Below are 20,088 nucleotides of genomic sequence, written 5' to 3'. Positions count from 1 at the left end.
TTCGCATCCAAATTCTTGGAATATACTGAGGGCAAGAAAAGTAACTGTAGTGGCTGCAACTGAGTACGATACTTTTTGTATAGTCCCTCAGCAGACAAATTGTTTCAACTCACAAGAAAGGGACACCAGATAGGAAACAAAAGGGAAGGAAATACCCAATAACATTTTGTAAATCTAAACAGCTTTCCTTTTTGCATCTTGAAGCCCCTTACACACACAGCCTAGTACCTCCTTGTGAGATAGACTATTAGTATTAATTCCAGGTGTACAACAGATTAAAACACATGTAGGGGGTTTCCAAATGTTATATAGAATATTAGATGACAGCAGCTGTGTCTCCCCCATTTCACCTCTAATCAAACACAGACAGATCTGTCCAAGGCTGTCTTTATATTTTAGCTGCTTTGGCAACAGTTCTCTGGATATAACCTACTCACTCGAGCCAATTCACTGACCTCTGAGTTTTTACACAATTTTAGTATGAGAATCACACTTAAATACAGGTTGCTGCAGTAGTGTACCTAGGCGCGGGTAAGGCACCTATCCTGGGTGCCAGGTTAGGAGAGTCACCAGAATTGGCCCCCACGTTCATGGAGTTGGTGCCCTGGCAGTATTGCCACAACAGGAACTCCAAAACTTCCTGGCTGATGCTGCTTCAAAAGCAAGTCAGGGCAAGCACAACACATGCAGTGACTGTGCCAGCAGCAGCTCAGCTGAAACCGTGTAGGACTTCCTCCATGACTAAGGTTGGTGACCCCAAACCCTTGGTTTCGGAACCTGCATGCCCTCTGCTTCCCTCTCGTGACACGTTTGGGACTCGACTAAACCAGATCTCTTGTGGACTGGGAAGGCATCAATTAGTTGGTATTTATGTCCTTGGGAAAGCAGAAGGGAAGGAGGGCTCTTATCTCCTTCCTTCACCATCATAGAATGCTGCTTGCCACTGTCCTATTTTCTCTTCACTGACAAAGCTGCTTTGTTTTTACAACTTATCCAAGTATCTTAACCAAAAACATATTTATTATAGTGAAATGGCATCTAATCTGAGTATATTTGCTTATCTCAATCACTACCAACATTATAAGATAAAGCTATGTTTTTCAGATATTTGGATCATCTATTTGAAGGACTTATTTTTAGAATGTCTTCTTTCAGGCCTTGTGCTCTGTTTAATTTGATCTCATTACTGGTTTGGCTGTACATGCTTCCTTTACTTTGTTGACCAAGTTAGTTGGAACATCTGCAAAGGTTCACTTTGCGGTCACTCAGAAACAGACTTTGCAGCCTTTGGATTTAGCCACACTTCTGCAGCTTAGCCTGAACCCTTGAAAATGGGCCAAAGCTGGCAACATTTATTCTTCTGAAGGTTTGTCGCTGAAGAAAGTTCCAATAGCCAAACACCAAGGAAGAGAAGTACTTAATAATAATTAACAGTCCAGGGGGAAAAAAAGATGGAAGGGCAGTTGGTAGGAGTCATAACAGGTTGGAAATAACAAAATCCAGATATTTTTTGCTGTTATTACAAGAAATCAGGAAAGAACCCAAATAAAAAATGGAATGCAAATATCAAGCTGCTTAGCATTCAACAGTGTTTTCATCACTGCCCTTACCTCAAATTCCAGTGATGCAGACTAGTCAGAGAGAGACTGAGAATTATTTTTCTTGTTTATGTCCTCAGAAGTGTTGAGGAACTTAATTTATCATTAAGGGTCAGACACACTGAACCACCCAAAGATTATTAATCGTACTACAAGTGAACCAAATCCCCAGCACTTTTTGAAGTCAACAACAGCAATATACACTGAGAATTACCACTGTTGAAAGAAAAAACAGATAACCTCTAAAGTGAAAATTATTTTCTTCTTTGGTGGGAAAATAAATAAGTAAATCAAAGAATTAATACAGATTTTCCTTATTTGCCTCCAGCAACAGAACAAGTAAACCCAATGCTCAGAAATTGTTAGTTTGATCTGGACAGGGGAGCCTTTGCTTCCTGTCAATCATATATTTCTCTTGCCAGCAACAATATTAGGAGCATTTACATCATGTTTCACATGGATCCTCTTCATGCCTTCTTTCAAAGAATTTACAGCTCTCAGAAGACACCACTTCATTACAGAATATTGAGTGCAAGTTCTCACTAGGCTTTAATCTTTCTACTTAATTTAAGAAAAGTGGTACAAGTAGATGAGAGTATTGAAGGCTGCTGATTTTGCAGGGCACACATCAGTTGCCAGTGCATTCATTTAACTAGTTGAACACCCAAATGTACAGAAAGATCACGGTTTGCTTGTAAGTTAAAAAAAAGAAATGCTTATGGAAGACAAGCAAAACAGTACCGAGTAGCTTTAAAGCTACTGCCCCAGTTTTTCAGAACTTTGCATTTGGACTCGTTGCATTTCACTTGATTGATTCCAGACCTTTACTTCAGTTTATCTAAATCATTCTGGATCCTAGCCCTACCCTCCCAAGCGTCTGTAGCTCCACCCAATTTGGTGTCATCCACAGTTTGCTAAGCATGCACATAATCCCATTATCCAAATCATTACTGAAGATGTTAAACAATATCAGGCCCAGGACAGAATCCTGATGAACCCCATTTGATACCTTCTCCCAACTAGACATTGAGTCATTGATGACAACTTATTAAGCATGATAAACCAACTAGTTATGTATCCACCTTAGTGCTTTCATCTAGTCTATTTCCTTAGGTTACAAATGAGAATATTGAGGAGACAGTGTCAAAAACCTTGCTAAAATCGGGTACATAACATCCACTGCTCTCCTCTGCCATCCACAGAGCCTCCCACCTTATCAAAGAGGGAATTCAAGTTAGGAACAAGATTTGCTCTTGGTGAATTCATATCAACTGTTCCTCATCACTTTGTTCTCTTCCACATGTTTTGAAATAAGGTCTTTGATGGCCTGCACAATAATCTTTCCAGATATGGAGATCAGACTGATAGGTCTGGAATTCCCCAGATCCTCCTTCAATTTCTTAACGATGGACACTATATTTGTTCTTTTCCAGTCATCCAGGGGTTCAGGTGACCTCCAGATCTCCTTTGGTAGATTAGCACAGGCCAACAGGTAAAATCTGGCCCATAAAGAAGATTTAGCCCAGCAAGAGCCAACCCAGCCTGGTGCAGTACAGAAAATCAGTCTGTATGCAGACACGCCATGCCACTCATCCCCTCCACAACACCCTCCTCTGCAGTCTTCCATGCTGCTGTCGTGCCTGTGCTCACCTTTGCTGCAGAGGGGCTGAGCATCTGCAGTTGTAGCAAAACCTCCAGTTTTTCTTTTAAATTCATTCCCTCCCCTTCCACAACCATTTCTGACTTGTTCTCTCCCTCTCTATTTCCTATAGATAAGTGTAAGTGAGCTAAGACATAGCATAAGCTTCAGCATTTTATTTTGGTAGCAAGTTGTATTTGTTTTGTTTTTTCTCTCCTTCTTTATATTGTATAATTATTATGTTTATATTGATTTTTACTGTTCAATATTACTGTTTTACTGATACTATATGATTTAGGCCTACATATATATGTAAATTAGCATGTCAGGTCAAGTTTCCATTTTGTTTGTCAAGTCTCCATCCTGTCCCCAGGCCCGGTTGTGTAACCCATCACTCACACCTACCCCTCCTATGTAACTTGGTTCCTGAATGAATGGGGGATGGATGAGGGTGCTTGAGAGACAATGGCAATAGATCTAAAAATAACTCCCTCTGAATGACCAAACCATCAACCCAAATACGGGGCCCAAGGCCCCAGCCGTTGGAACCACCCTCAGCATTCAAGAAACAAAAGATGGGGCAACCCACCATTGTGCCAGGCTGCACATGCTCAGTATGAACATCTGGAGCCCTCTGGAACAGGACTGACATTGCATGGACAGGCCCTCCCCATAGATCAGAGATAGTCTGCCCCATAAAAAGGGGTAGTGAAGACTGGTTGTTTGAGACGCCTTCTTCATCTGGACCAGCACCATGCCACACCACCTATCCACCCAGACGCCCTGCCGGCGACGCCCCTCTAGACAACACCTACTGGACAAGGACCCCTTTCCAGCCTGGATAGGTAGCTATCACCCCCACCCCCTCTTCAACCAAGGACTTGAACTCTGCTTCTCTTCCCCACCTGGACTCCAGCCCTTCCACTGAGTCTCTTTCTCCTGCTACCATTGTGAGTGAGTGAGTGAGTACCAATAACTTCATGGGGCTGTGTAATATGTTGTCTGTTTAATAAACTTGTTATTTTGAAACCCTGAGTTGGGTTTTTCTCCGTTTCCTGACTGTTTCCTCCTTGCCACCACTTATCTGCCCCCCACAGTCTCTAAGCTATCAGCCTGTTTCCAGCCCCAAGCTCCCAGGTTTCTGCCTCTCTCTCTTTCCTGGCTGTCTACTCCTTGCCACCACTTATTTGCCCCTCCCCCGCCCCCAATATCTCAGCTGTCTGCCTCAGTTTCCACCCCCAATCTATCTTAAGTATTATCCCCACTGACTTTCCCTTTTCCCCTGAGCAGCCAGGTTTCTGCCTCACTTTCTTTCCTGGCTGTCTCCTCCTTGCTACCACTTATCTGCCCCCCCTTCCCAATATCTCAGCTGTTTGCCTCAGTTTCCAACCCCAGTCTACCTTAAGTAAACCCAAGCCTCAGTTCCTCAGCCAACTTCTCTGTAGTCCACCGGTGCTAATCCCGGTTCTGGCAACTTTCACTCCCTACACTTCAACTCTCTCTCTCTCTCTCACCTGAACCTTCTCCCAAGTATCCCAGGTACCCCAAGCACATACATATATACCGTGCCATCCAAATTAGGAACTTACCTATGTGTAGGTGGGGTGTGTGTGTGTGTGTGTGTGTGTACACACACATCATTGTGTGTACGATATATGAATTAGTGATCTGTGTATGTGTACTGAGTGTGCGGGTATGGACAATTGATTTTTGTCTAACTTTTGGGATGTATAGTGTACATGCTTGAATTGGTGATAGGTATGCATGTGCCTAGGCTGGTTTAGATGTGTATGTGCCTGAGCTGGTGGTTCGTGTGTGTATGCACCCAATTGATTTGTGTGTTTGTATATGTGCAATTGTGTCACACCCTCCTGTCTAACAGTGCAATATTGAGATCCTGAGAGTTGGCCTGACCCCACAGGGCAACATAGTGAGGCTAAGTGCAGGTGGTTACAGCTGCCTGGGTTGTAGAGATTTGCAGCCCATGGCAGGGGGCTGGGTTGCAAGCTCCAGCCTGTAGTGGTAAAAGGTTATCAACACCTCCTTTAGATGCATCCCATCCATCCCCGCTGACTTGAGAAGTTTCATGCTTTCAAAGTAATCACTAACATGTTCTTTCACTACTCTAGCCTGTTTGCCTCCTTTCTCATCTTTGCTGCCAAATATACTCTGCATCCATCAGCTGACTTTATGCATGAAGACTGAAGTAAAAAAAGGCATTAGATACCTCAGCCTTCCTACACCATCCATAAGTTGACTGTTTTATTATGACGGGGCCCTGCCTGAGCCACTAACTTACAGGATGGCTGGTGGTCAGCGTGAGCTGGGGGAAAAGAAAAAGCATGCGACTACTTCAGAGGATGTGTGCCCAGCTGTTCTGGTTCAGTCCAGGCCCACATGGCCAGGCTGCAGTCTGATGGGCCAGCATCATGCTGGATGGAAGAAGCACACCGATTGGCCTGGAGCCCAGGGGAGCAGGGCTAAAGGACGGGTTGAAGAAAGAAGAGGGAACACGTCCGGACTCAAGGGGACAGCCCACAAGTTTCCCCCACTGTTGAAGGAAGACCTTGCTGCTACAAACATCGCCAAACCACAGCCCACACCAGAACACGCGTGAAGCAGCGAAGGTCAGGCAGGGAAGGGAGCAGGTGGTGCAGCAAAGCTGAGCAGGTGAACAGCCAGAAGAGCTGTACAAAGACAGCTAGCCAACACTGTGTGACCAGCAGGGAAAACTGCAGTCCAGGAGTGCCCCGGAGAGCAGGGAACCAGAGCGTGGGGCCCATGCTGGGCCACCTCAGGTCAGTCCAAGGAGTGTAGCACCCTGCAAGGGACGCAGACAAGGGGAGTCTGCAAACAAGGAGCAGCCTGCCAACAGGTGCAGAGCCCGGACAAGGGCAACTGGAAAATGGTACTCTGAAGCACCCGGAACTAAGTCCCTTACCTCAGTAGGGGGGCTTAGCTAACACCAAGGCATTAGTGCCCTGCCCAGCCAACTAGCCCGAGCAATTTAAGTTCAGTTACCTTTTCTGTAATAATCCTTTGAACCAAAGGCTCAGGTGCCATCCTGAGCAGGCTCGAACCACACGTAGCACCTACAAGTAGAACCAAGTGGAGACAAGACTTACTACCAAGGTCCAACAGCAACACCCGAATGGAAAGGGTTGGGGTATAGTGGAGGAGCCCCACAGAAGACCGACACAGACCCAACCTCACTAAGACCATTGAGTGACCACAGGTACCACCCCCCTTAACTAACCATCCATCTTATAGAAACAACAAGTCATGGCAGGAGAGAAGAGGGAGTTGCATTACAACCAGGTTAAGAGGGCACGCATGCCACCCATTGGCAGCTTTTCCAGGCACATACCTGTCACAACTGGTGCATTGGCTAGGAAACCCATAACCAAGGGATAAGCAGACCACAAGCCAAGTCACAATGAATGACGCAGCAGGGGCAGCAGGATACAGTGAAGGATGGCAAGACAATATATGATCTTGCAACTACTACAAGAACTTATCGAGGCCAAATCCTGGGCGATGGAGGCTCATGCTGCCCTGTTCGAGACAAAAGGATCTCATAGACTCACTAGCAAAGGCCCAAGCAGCCAAGTACAAAGGCCATGAGGAGGTTCACATGCCAAGATGGTTAAGGATGATGACCCAGAGGCATATCTAAAGTAATTCGAGCACATGGCCACAGTGGAGGGCTGGGATGTGAGCCACTGGGTACCCTGTTAGGGTCCTTGCTAACTAGCTAGGCCCAAACAGTTTATCAGGCATTGTCTCATAGGGACACCTTCAACTACCAGAGGGTCAAAACCACCACACTTTTACCACTTGGAGGTCCCATGGACATTACTTGTAGCACTTCCAGGCTAAGAAAAGCAAAGAGTGCCAATGGCCCCGCCTATTGGCCCAGCTCCTGAAAGATAATGAAACCAAGGGACTTAAAATAGAAGAGAGGCAGTCTCTGGAACTATTTGAAATACTAGTCCTTGAACAATTTATCTGGGACTTTGAAGACCCAGAGGTGGGTGTGGCAGTACCAGCCCTGCTCCCTAGACAAGGCCATCTAGGTTGCTGAGACCTACACAGAAGCAGAGGAGAAACTCACTCATGAATGGGGGCTACGTAATGAGGTTCAGATGAAAACAACCCCTGCAGGTAAAAATAGGGAAAGGCAGTAAGCAGGGCGCAGGGTCCAGGCCCAAGGGGTGACAGGTGGCTCTGGTGTGGGGTAGCTGGGTATCAAGCATGGCGTTGCCCCATGGGGTTCCCTACCCCCTGTGGGACACGAGTTCTCCCGCAAAGAGCTGGAACCAAGTCCTGGCAAGAGTGAGGTAAAATAAAAATGGACTGTCATTTCAGGCATGCCTGTACTAAATCACCACACCCCAGGTCCATTGTAGACACCTAGGTGGTGGTGGTGGGCGCCAAGGGATGCACAGTCACCACCATATGAGATGGTGTACAGAGACTGTGGTGCACACAACTGCCCTACCAGCTCAGGCAGGAACTCCAACCACAAAGATTACTTTAGTCTGCAAGCACAGACCAAACACTTATTGAACAGCACCAACTGCCTGTGACAGTCCTAGGAAAGGCACACAAGTTGTCGGTTAGAAAATCCAAGGACATCCCTTGTCCAGCGATTCTTGGCCAAGACCAGCCATACTTCCCTGAAGTTTTGGCGAATGTCCTAGAAGAATTGGCAGAAAGGAAGGGAGTTAGATGAACAGATGGATTTGCCAGGGAGACCATGGCAACTACCTCCACCAGGAATCTGATAGACCCCTGGTCCTAGAGGATGCGATCGACTTGGGGCAGTTCTGGGTGGAGCAAGTGAACGATCCAGCATTTTAGCATGCCTTCAGGGAGGGCCTGGTGCATTGTAAAGAGGAGCTGCTATGCCCAGAGCTGGCAAGTCAAATGCCACATTTTGATGCGAGGGAAAATCTCTTACATAGGATTGATATAGGGAAAGGTCAGAAGGTAGAGGTGGCACAACTTCTGGTCCCTTAATGATATAGGATGCCCCTGATTAAGCTAACACACAAAAGGCCAATCAATGGCTAGACATCTTGGGTGAAGCGAGACCTAGGTCCATCTCAAAGCGGTTCTTCTGGTCCAGAATGTATAAAGTTAGCCACTACTGCAAGATGTGCCTGGTTTGCCAGGTATCAGAGGCTGAAAGACCACCAGTGGCCTCCATGGTGGCAATGCCCATTATAGAGAAACCCTTCAAGAGACTCACCCTCAACATAGCATATCCATTCCTGAAAAGTAGTGCGGGGCATCAATACGCATTAGTGATTATGGACTATGTGACCAATTCCCTGAGGCCATACCACTCTGATTGGTCACATCAAAAATCACAGCAGAACTGGCTCAAGTGGGTAATCAGGGTGGGGATACCCAAGGAAATCCTCACCAACCAAGGTATTTTTTTCATGGCTTGGGTGGTGAAAAGACTTAAATATCTGAGGACCTCAGTGTACCACTCACAAACAGATGGTACGGTCAAGCATTTTAACCACATACTGAAATCTATGTTGACAAGGTATATACAAGGGGATCCAAGAAGGCGGGGCCAGCTGCTGACACCATTGATGTTTGCCATCAGGAAGGCACCCTAGGCCTCCACAGGCTGCTCACCACTCGAGTTAGTGTATGGTTACCAGCCACAAGGATTGCTTAACATCATAAGAGAAAGGTGAGAGCAGCAGCAGCTGGGAGGGGCTGGACCAGAACAACCCATTACTAGCCAAGTGGCAGGGGCCGTGTGAAGTAGTGTGCCATATAGGCCCAGTGGACTATGAAATGTTAAGCCCTGGTCACTGACACGAAAAGCAAATTTACCACATCAATCTGCTTTAGAAATGGTAAGAGTGTGATGGATACTTAGTGGTACCCTACCCTGAGAAGTTGGAATTAGAGCCCCCTCCGGAAGAGGTTGAGTCACAGGAGGAGCCAGCCTTTTGGGGTCAACTGACCAGGGAGCTGACACACCAGCTCTGAGAACTGGTTACTGAGTACTGAGACGTATTCTGCACCAAACCTGGGAGAGCCAAAGATGTGACACATCGAATAATTACACCTGAGGGGTGCTTGATCTGTGAAATGTGGAGATGGATCCTGTAACACCTATGTGGGGCCATGAAACAAGAAATAGAGGAGATGCTAGAAAAGGGGATCAAACACGAATCGAGGCACAGTGGCAAAGTCTGCTTATGATAGTACTGAAGAAAGACAGGGCCTTACACCTCTGTGTCGATTTCCAGAAACTTAATGCAGTGGCAAATTTTGATGCATTCCTAATGCTAAGTATCAAAGAAATGCTTAAAAAAGATTGGCCAAGCTAAGTGGAGACACCCTGAATATAATGAAAGGGTACTGGCAGATGCCCATGGCTGTTGAGGACCAAGAAAAGAGTCTTCAGCATGCCATGGGTGGGGGGGGTTCAGTTCTACCACACACCATTTGGCCTACATGATGTGGCAGGCACCTTTCAGTGCCTGATGGATCGCAATGGCACTGCACCAGGAGTGCATGTTGGCATACAATGACAACATCATCATCTCAGAAACAGCATGTAGAGGTGCTACGAAGAGTCCTCGCAGGAGTTGTGTAAAATGGAGCTTACAGTAAACCCAGGGAAATGCATGCTGGCACAACGAATGAAAGGGACCTGGGAGTAATAACTGACCACAGTACGAACATGAGCTGGCAGTGCGACGCTGTAGCCAGTAGGGCCAACAGCATCAGTCGATGCATCTCCAGCAAGACCAAAGAAGTGATTCTCCCGGTCTACTCAGCATTGGTGAGACCATAGCTGGAGTACTGTGTCCAGTTCTGGACACTGCACTTTAACAAGGACATGGTAAAGCTTGAGAGTCCAAAAAAGAGCCACCTGTAAAATCAGAGACTTGCACAGCAAGCCATACGAGGAAAGGCTGTGGGATCTGGAACTCTTCAGCCTGAAAAAAGGAAGGCCGAGAGGGGACTTTGTAGCAGTCTACCGCTATGTCAGAGGCATACATCAAGGGCTTGGTGAACAATTGTTCACCAGGGCACTCTTGGGGAAAACTAGGAGTAATGGGCACAAATCCCTGGAAGACTGTTTCAGGCTCAACATTAGGAAAAATTTCACAGTCAGGGCGTCCAGACTGTGGAATAAGCTCCCTCCAGAGGTGGTGCAGGCACCTTGCTGGGGTCATTTGATCCCAGTTGTCTTTCCTGCTTGGTGCTAGATATGATGATCTTCTGAGGTCCCTTCCAGCCTTACAATCTATAAATTTATGAAGAGACAGTATCTGAGTTTCCAGGTAGGCCAGGGGCAGATATGCCCTCTAGCAGATGAAGTAAGAGCATTAAGTTCATATGAGAAACCAAACACAAAGAAACAGACCCAAAAACTACTACCTCAAGTTCATCCCTCACTTCTCGGTGTTAGCGGCACCTCTCAGGGACTTAACCAAAGCCAGTCAGCCAAACAAAGTCCAATGGTTGCCCGCAGCACGAAGAGCCTTGGAACAAGTCAAGCAGGCTTTGTGCCTCAGCTCGGTATTGTATACACCTGATTTTAACAAACCTTTTATCTTACAGACAATCATGTTGGGAACAGCAATAGGGGCAGTACTAAACCAGGAAAAGGAGCACAAGGAACAGCCCATAGCCTACGGTAGTCTTAAGTTACTTGACCACAAACACAAGTATTCCACCACTGAGTGAAAGTTCTTAGCCATACAATAGGTGGTGGAGTTACTCCACTATTGCCTATTAGAGTACTCATTCACATTGGTGACTGACCACACCCTGCTGATGTGGCTGCAGTCAGCCAAGACTGACAGTGCACATATTATGCAGTGGGCTCTTGCATTACAGCAGCCATTCCATTTTACAGTGCACCACTGTCCTGGGAAGAATGTGGTGGCTGACTTCCTGTCACACCGGCATGAAGAAGAGGAGGTGCCAAGAGACTGTGTGTATCCGATACCCCAAAGTGATGGCATAGGGCGCAGGGCAAGTCTGCAAGACAAGGGCAACCCAAACAAGAGATGTAGAGATGTATGTGATAGGGTCCCATCTGAGCCACTGACTTACCAGATGGCTGATGGTCAGCCCAAGCCCAGGAAAGAGAAAAAGCATATAGCCCTACTTCAGGGGATGCATGCCCAGCTGTTTCAGGTCAGCCTGGGCTCAGGTGCCCGTGATGCATTCTGACCAGCTGGTGTCATGACAGTCAGAAAAAGCATGCTGATTGGCCCAAAGCCCAGAGAAGCAGGGCTCAAGGACAAGCTGAAGAAAAGAGAGGGAACACCGAAACTCAAGAGGAGAGCCCATGTGTTTCCCAGCCATTGGAGAGGACCTCGACATCACTGGACCACAGCCCACACCAGAACACGCATGCAAAGCAGCGCAGGGCAGGCAGGGAAGGGAGCAGGCAGTGTGGTGAAGCTGGGCAAGTGAACAGCCAGAAGAGCTGTACAAAGCCAGCTGGCCAACACTGAGTGACCAGCAGAGAAAACTGCGGGCCAGGAGCACTCCAGAGAGAGTGCAAGGAGCCGGAGGGTAGGGCCCACACCAGGTCACCTCAGGCCAATCCAAGCAGTGTAGCACCCTGCAAGGGATGCAGGCAAGGGGAACCTGCAAACAAGGAGCAGCCTGCCAGCAGGTGCAGAGCCTGCACAAGGGCAACTGGAAGATGGTGCCCTGAAGCACCCGGAACTAAGTCCCTTACCCCAATAGGGGGGCTCAACTAATGCCAAGGCATCAGTGTCCTGCCTAGCCAAGTAGCCCAAATAATTTAAGTTCAGTTACCTTTTCTGTTATAATCCTTTGAACCAAAGGCTCAGGCACTGTCCTGAGCACTCAAGCCTACAAAAAGAACCTAGCAGGAGACCAGACTTATCATCAAGGTCCAACAGCAACACCTGAGTGGGAAGAGGTTGGGTATAGGGAAGGAGGAGCCCCACAGAAGACCAGTGCAGAGCTGACCACAGTAAGACCACCAATGGCCACAGGTACCACCTCCATAACTAACCATCCATCTTACAAAAACAGGCATTCATAGCAGGTGAGAAGAGGGAGGTACATTGAAACCAGGTGAACAAGGCGCACACACCGCCCATCAGCAGCTTCTCTGGGCATGTATCCATCACACTTATGCATTCCACAAGGGATCTATCTACATTTTAGTCTTCCTCTTTGCACATGCCTGTGGAATCCCTTTTAATTGCCTTTTTCAAAATAATAATGTTTTCAAGGGGCCTTGCTAGTCACATTTTAAATTGTACCTTGACCTTTGTGCCTAAGGTGATGCTTTATTATTACGACGAATGTAAACTACCAGTCAAGTTCTTTTGTCAGCATCACCAGAAGGCCTTACAACATAGCTCAAGTGAACCCTCCACAGAGGAGTTGAAAGCCTTATTGTACATTTCAAATTGTTGCAAGGTAGGATAAGTTGGCACTTATGAATAGAGCTGGAATAGTTTCAGGGTAAAGGGAGTCATAGTAGCCTCAACAAAGAAGAGAGAGAATCTTTGTGACGCCAATAATAGGGCCAAAATCAATACAGATGTCACAAAGAAGAAATGGAACCTATGTTACAAGGTAATTATACTTTTTCCAAGTGGCACAGGCAGCTTGTGTGTATGGCACGCAGCAGATCAGAAAGTGGACAAGCAGCAGTGGCAGATAGAACAGGAAGCAGAGCAGCAGATGGGGCAGAGGAAGGGGATTCAAGAGGCCGTTGGGGAGGATGCAGGACTAAGTTGTGGCAGACCTGCCTACAGCTGGAGGCCCACTGGTATATAGCATGTTTATTGTGTTCGAGACCAAGTCTTAATTTCTAAAATGAACTAATTTGCCATTTATAATGCAAAGAAAATCCAGGTCTGCACATGTGTTCTCTACTTACAGTGGTAGTAGAAAAAGACTAAGGAAAGAGAATGTAGAATTATATTTCAATAATATGTAGGACTGCCCAGAGAGGAGTGCCACACACTTAATTTGGTATTCAATTTTTCTTCTTAAGGTCTTACACAGTTGTATGCAAGCAACCCCAAGAGCAGACAGAGTGCAACACAAAAACATCTGCAAACTGGACAGTGTGAGATGTTTCTCCCACTCTCTCTTCCCCATACCCACAAAAAAAAGAAAATCATACTGGATCATATATTCTTCTAAATAACATGACATAATCAGCAAGGCAGCGCTGTACCTGTGTAGCTACAACACAGTGGCACTTTGTGTCCTCTGAACATTCACACTTGAAGTAGCATAGGATGATGTTTAATAAAATAATAATATGCCCAACTAATATCTTATTTACTTGAATGTAAAATAATCCCGATTATAAAATGATTAGATTCTATATATGGAAAAAAAATATACGTTTGTTATAATTATTCAGGTATACAATCTAATTATTTGAGCTTTACCTTGATTTTGTCCCCCTCCTACATCCTACAGCAGGGAAAATAAATCTGGGGAAGTCAGGTGGTCCCCTTGTCCTCTGCCACCTCAACTTCTGTCCCACCACCTATTGTCGCATCCTGCTCTCCCTGAGCATGTGGTAGCGGGGTGCAAATTTGAAAACACTGATGGATGAATTGACAATTTTTTTTAAACGGATACAAATTTTGGCACAGGTACTCCACAAGCATACTTTTAAGAAGCACTTCTGTACCTATTTACGTACAGCAAAAATTATGCTTGTTACTAGTCCAGAGCCAAAAGGCTCATGATTTACCATATAACTCATTGGGCTTGGCTCCTGCAGAGTCAGCAGCATTTAAGCAATGGTGACCCCATAGTTCAGTATGCATATGTACTTCAGATGCCACCCACAAAGGATTAATGTGCTAATTAGCCCCCCTCCATTCGCATTTGGAAATGGGTGTTCTTGTCATGATCCTCCAAAAATTTATATGTGCAAGTAAGGTGCAGGACAACCCGGTCCTTTTCCATTTCATGGAGGGTAAAGCCACACTAATCATATGCAATAGGCTAAGGACAGGGGTGACAGAGGGATTTGGGGTGAACCATTTGGTGATGTTTGCCAGACATTTACAGCCGGTGAAGAAAGGAGAATCATTGGAAATGAGAAAGAAAGGCACAGGTCAGCTGTGGGAGTGAAGAGGAAGTTAGACACTAAGGGGGACTGAGCACAATGGACACTACCATATATCTTATTCAGATGATTTGTACTAACCTCTCCTTGCGGTAGGTTCCTATCAGCATGTTTCCCTGTGTATTTTATAGTCACGCTCAGTGTCAGCTACACTTTAATCAACTTTGTGGTTGGTTTCTATTAAAGAGCACATGCTGCTTTTGGCAGCAGTTTAACAAGAAATAATGTAGTTAATATAATTTCCTTGTATGTGACTGTAAGATGAGGAGCTTCCCCCCATGTTGATTGGGGGAAAAACCCTTGTCTTATGTTCAAGTAAATATGTTAGTTACACTGAAGCTGAGGCATGATAAATGCTGCATAAATCATAAGGTATTTCACCAACTGTGGCAAAAAAATAACAAAAGTACCAAATTACAACTCAGTCTTCATAGCAAAAATGTATTTCAGAAGAAGCAGGTTGGGATCTTTAGTCCTCATTGAGAAAACACTGAGGTTTCTTAGTACCTTACCCAATAATTTCATCTCTCTCTCTTTAGGGCTGTACAAATGGTGACCAATAGTGCCTGTAGATGTGTGGGAAGTCTGCTTCAATGTGCTGTAATTACCGCACATTGGAGCAGACTTGATTAATTGAGTCTGCTGCAGCATGCTAATTAGCAAGCTCCAGCAGCCTTGGTGCCTCACGTATTCAGAGTACCCATGCTGCAAAATGGTGGCACGGGTGCTTTAACTAAAGCTCATTCAATAAGCTGTAATTAAAGCACCCCTGCTGCTATTTTGAAGTGTGGGATGCAGAATATATGAGACGCTGTGAATATACACGCTCCCAGGAGCTGCTCTAATTAAAGTGCCCATCCCCCACCCCACTCCCTGAGCATGCCAAAGACTCGGAATAGGTCCAAAGACACCCCAAGACTCACAATAGGTTTACTGAACTATTGGTAAAAACCACTATAGTTTAATCATAGCAATATTGCTAAGAGAGGGTCCCTAATCTTTTTCTTTTGCAGAATTGGACAGAAACCAGTGGAATTAAATGAACTGCAGATGCCAGGATGAGAGTTGCTCCATGAACATTTAAACCAACAAAGCAGTAGAGTCTAACATAAAAACAGTCATGCTTAGTAATAATCCTATAGAGAACCAGCAATCAAACAAACCGTAAGCATGTGCTTTTTCTTTCACTACTAGGTAAAAATGAGAAAACTATTTCAAGACCTGAAGGAAGAGCTGAACAGCAGCACTAACCAACCGGACCCTTCCATCAGCTACAATGGAATAATCGCCCAATGATGCCAACACCTTTCCAGTATGCTTTTAAATTTACTGTTTTCAAGCACACTGCTGTTGCTCATTCAGAGGTGAAAGTTTAGAGAGCAAATTGGACCACATAAACCTGAACCATAAGATAAACATTGGGCAAAAAGGGAACTGAGAGTAAGGGCAGTTAATGCATTTTCTGTTACAGAATATGAAAGAGTTTAGTATTACCAAACTTACCTGAATCCAAGATGACCCTGAATTTCAGACAACCTCCCCCTTTCCCTCAACAATTAGATGCTACCATGTTTCTCTAAAAGACACACATCCATTCAGAGATCACCAGTCCGTTTTACAATGCTACCAAGTTGATACTTATGAAGATTTTAAGTTAGTTGTACGATTCTTTTAAAATACACAATTTAAGGGAACATCCAATGTGACCCTAAGAGCTCACAAAGCAGGCAGGATACACTGACCATGTAAATGTGATATACAGACAAGAAGTATAAATCAGAGAAACAAAGAGTGTACCAATTAATCTATCCCTTAATTTATAATTGACTTATTGCTTTGGAGTGCAACGTTAAGCTGGTCCTATGTAAGGAGAATAAAGACCCAGTCCTAATGTCATAAATTTAAAGGACTCTTTTTGTTCCTTAGTTTCCCTGAACATTCTACATCAGTTCACAAAATTAAAGCAGCATTTCCATAAGGTACATTTAAAGTACTAATGCTCAAGCCACCTTGAGGGCATGGAAGCTTTGAAAACATAAAACAGTGAAACTGGGGCAATCTAGCAATAAGAACGTAATATGTCCATTCTCCCTCATTCTACTCAGCTATTGCAGCCACTAGAATGATTGGAGTTGCATTTGATATTGCAACACCCCAGTTTAGAACTGTGTAAAGTTCTGACCTGACTCCATCAGAAGGTTATAAAATAACGCTTAAATAATAACTAATACTTTAATTACAGCATAATTTCATAAGGTACAACCTAGTCACAAAAAATTGATCTGTTACTGAAGCATTTGAAGAGTTTGCATCACTCTGCTCAGATCATTCGAGACAAAAAGGAATGATATACAGGTTTCCCTAGCTTTATGCTGTACATACATTCCTGGAAAATGGCGTATAACTCACATTTGCATAAAGGGAACCTTCTTTACAAGGTAACAAATAGGGATACGTTCCAAGACCTTGATTGTACTGACCCCCAGACTCATTTCTACCACTTTTACAAGACAATGTTGGTACTCGCCAACAGCAGACAGTGCATGCAAGCACAGGGCACTATCATAATGGGGATGGCAACTACAGAAACACGTGTCACAGACAGCAAGCGAGGAGCACAGATCCACACAGGAGACTGTATTTTGGTGTGCATCGCTCCCACAATGCACCACACAAAGCAGCTGACTGCGGGCTTCCACCACACCAATCACATAAGAATGAATTTACCTCACGTATAACAAATATTTGGTATAAAAAGGGTCATCACATAAGAGCGAATTCGCACACACAGAACCCGCATGAAATGAGGGAAACTTGTAGTTGCTATATTTCTTTTAAAAAAATCCACATTTGAATTACATGGGTTAATGTATTCCCCTGAAATTATCAGAAAAATTCTTCAAAAGGAAAATCCTGATATTTTAGATTAGAATAATGCTCCATTTTAAATATATAAACACAGAGACAAACCTTGTACATTCCACCAGGCCCCCACTCAATAATAAAACAAAGATGCAACAGATAACACAAGTTTGACTTGGAGTAAAAATGTATTGTTCACTTAGGTTAACACAATTACACAGAAATGCAGGGGGGGAGGGGGATTCATCCTCTTTCAACTTGCAGGTGGTTAACAAATAAAGACAAGTTATGGAAAAAACTAGAGAAAGTCTGATCCAATACGAGAACAGAAAAAAAAAAGTACCTTGTATCTATATTGTACAGTTTCTTGTGTTAGGGCTCCTACTGTTAGTGTTTTAGTAGGTTTGATTATTTTAATACTCGGCCTGGAAAGGTAAACATGAACAGCATTTTTCTGGGGTAAAAAACAGAAATCATTTCCACTCAGTTGAGCAATTAATCATTTAGATAATCAATCTGATGTAATACTTTTCTTTTGCCTAGCATTGTGTTCAGCTAGTAGGCTGGCCTCAATGAGATACTTTCAAGTGATAAATCTGTTTTTATTTTATCTTGGGCTTTTTTGTAATGATTTTTCACAAATTCAAATGCATTTTATCATGACCTAGATTAAATTTCCATTTTTACTAGAGGTGCAGTCTTGCCAAATGCAAACTGGTTTTTGCAGCCATTTCACTTAATTTTCCTTTGTTCACCCACGTTTCCATTATATCTAGAGAACCTTTTTGTTTAATAAATGCAAAAAATAACCTGTTTTGAAAACGTAATGCAGTATGTGTAAACAAAAGGAATAGTGGTTGGTTGTAATGTATTACACCACATATGTAATATGTGGTTTGCTATTTCTTACTATTAACATTTCTATTTCCAAAAAGTTTTAAAAAAATTATTTACATCAACCAAGAATAATATCAGCTGTATTACTAACACAATTATAAATAAAACTGGACATCTATTCTATCAGAGTATTTCTAGTGGCTTTAGCAAGTATAGCTATTAGTAAATGTTCAAGAACACGATCTACAAAACCAATACATTATGAAAAGAATAAACAGTCTTTTCGCAAAAGAAAATATAGACATATGTTTAGTCACAAAAAATATTTTCTGATCTTCTAAACAGGATTTTGCTCTGAAGTGATCTGAATGCAGCTTTACTGTACCCTACAGTTTTCTTCTTCATCTTTATCAGGCAAGGCTTGTTTCCTCAAAGAATATTTGTTTTGGGGCGTTTCAAGGCTCTGTCTCGAACTCTCAGCAACAGGTTTCATGGATTGCTTATTTACACACAGAGGAGATCTTGAAGTAGGTTCCATTGGTAAGACGGGTGTTCCTGCTTGGCATTGCAGAGCATCATTCACCTGCAACACAAACAAAAAGGATCTTAGTGCTGTACTAGTTGTTATCAGTCCTGTCAGTAAGTGGGATACCTATTCCAAGTGACAGAATATTAGTAGCAGATACTGTGCAGGAACATAATGCATCCATGCATGGTGAATTAGAGCAGTGGTTCCCAACCTTTTTAGACCACAGACTGGCAAACCACGGACCAGCATACCGCAGACTGGTTGACTGCTCGTCTCCAGTATGCCAATCACTTCTGGACTTCCAGTCTGGCAGTCAACCCTCCTGCAGCCAACCCTTTGCAGCCTAGTGGGTGAGAACCTCTGAAGCATTTTTCTTTTACCCTCTGATTTATTTTTTTTTTTTAAAACACTCTGACCAGAGGAAGAAGCAGCTCTGTCCTCATGAGGTGGCTACAAGCTCTACAGGGGAAGTCAGCAAGTAACATAAGGAGTGAAAAGCAGACAGCTTCCAGTGGGAGCAGATGGAATCACTGACCAGGAAAAACCAGCAGAGCAGACCAGATGCCTGAATTCTCCTGGTCAAGGACGGTACGTCAAGCAGGCAGAGGTCCTGGTATTCTGACAGACTGTTTGAGAAGACCAAAAGGATCCCTGGGGATTACTGGGAAAAGTCCTGTAGAAGCCCAGAGAAACCTTTGGGGAGGGCCCCACAAAGACTGTCAATCCAGTCCTGAGAAGGCCTCAGTTCACAGTGCTATGGGGCTTCCTCAAACTGCACTGCCCCTCAATGCCAACTAGAGACCCTAAAATGAGAATGAACTGTGCCAGGCAAAAGAGAGGATTTGGGGGGAACTTGCAGAAGGATAGAGTGTGGGTACTTCCAGTGGCCAGGCAGGGTCAGGGATCCCCTACAGTCTATTACAGTCAGCATCCCTACAAAAAAGTGAAAATAATCTATTTTATTTAGTTTTAAAAGTAACACACAAAGCTCTTAGGGCAACTAGCTAGTCCTCACTACATTCAGAGGTGTAGGACTGGCATCTCCTTCCTTGTTTTAAATATGGCAAATCATGCAATATGGCAAGGAACAGGCAAAGCCATCACAACACAGCAGGTCCTAGTCTACGCTCTTCTTCCGCCACTTGACGCTACAAAGCTTCATATATCTTTCAAGCTTATTACTAATATTTCATAATGCACTTCCCTACAGTATGCTCTGTAAATATAACAGTTTCATAACTAAGCGCTCATTGCAATGCTCTTTGCTAACACTGGGCTGAAACCACTACTTGCAGTGCGATTTGTGAGCACATATTAATCAAGTTCTGTTTTGTCATATTTAAAAGAGAATTTATTTACACATAAAAATGATAAAAAGCATGTTTGAAATCTCTTGGCAAATTTGCTAAGCTTGTTTGAAATGAACTATGTTCGACTTTCAGACTTAAATCCGTGAAAAAAAGTGGTGGAAGGAAGGCAAGAGAGG

At 44.2% G+C, this 20,088-nt stretch overlaps 2 protein-coding genes across 3 annotated transcripts in view; one reads left to right on the top strand and one right to left on the bottom strand.

Moving 5' to 3' along the window:
• Positions 1 to 15,670, top strand: part of LOC112551021 (spermatogenesis-associated protein 7 homolog) — a 39,118-nt gene extending 23,448 nt beyond the window's left edge. The window contains exon 5 of the mRNA XM_025209557.1: positions 15,569 to 15,670. Within this exon, the coding sequence (XP_025065342.1) occupies positions 15,569 to 15,670 (102 nt within the window). The remainder of the gene's footprint in view (positions 1 to 15,568) is intronic.
• A 1,719-nt stretch (positions 15,671 to 17,389) lies between these two features.
• The window catches only part of CENPF (centromere protein F), a 56,117-nt gene continuing 53,418 nt past the window's right edge, over positions 17,390 to 20,088 (bottom strand). For both annotated transcript variants that reach the window (XM_006028193.3, XM_025209572.1), the window contains exon 21: positions 17,390 to 18,656. In XM_006028193.3, coding sequence (XP_006028255.1) covers positions 18,450 to 18,656 — 207 coding nt within the window. In that variant the 3' untranslated portion in view covers positions 17,390 to 18,449. The remainder of the gene's footprint in view (positions 18,657 to 20,088) is intronic.

This window comes from Alligator sinensis, unplaced genomic scaffold (genome assembly GCF_000455745.1).
Source record: "Alligator sinensis unplaced genomic scaffold, ASM45574v1 scaffold842_1, whole genome shotgun sequence".
Classification (NCBI taxonomy): domain Eukaryota; kingdom Metazoa; phylum Chordata; order Crocodylia; family Alligatoridae; genus Alligator; species Alligator sinensis.
This window is presented reverse-complemented; position numbering and strand designations above follow the sequence as displayed.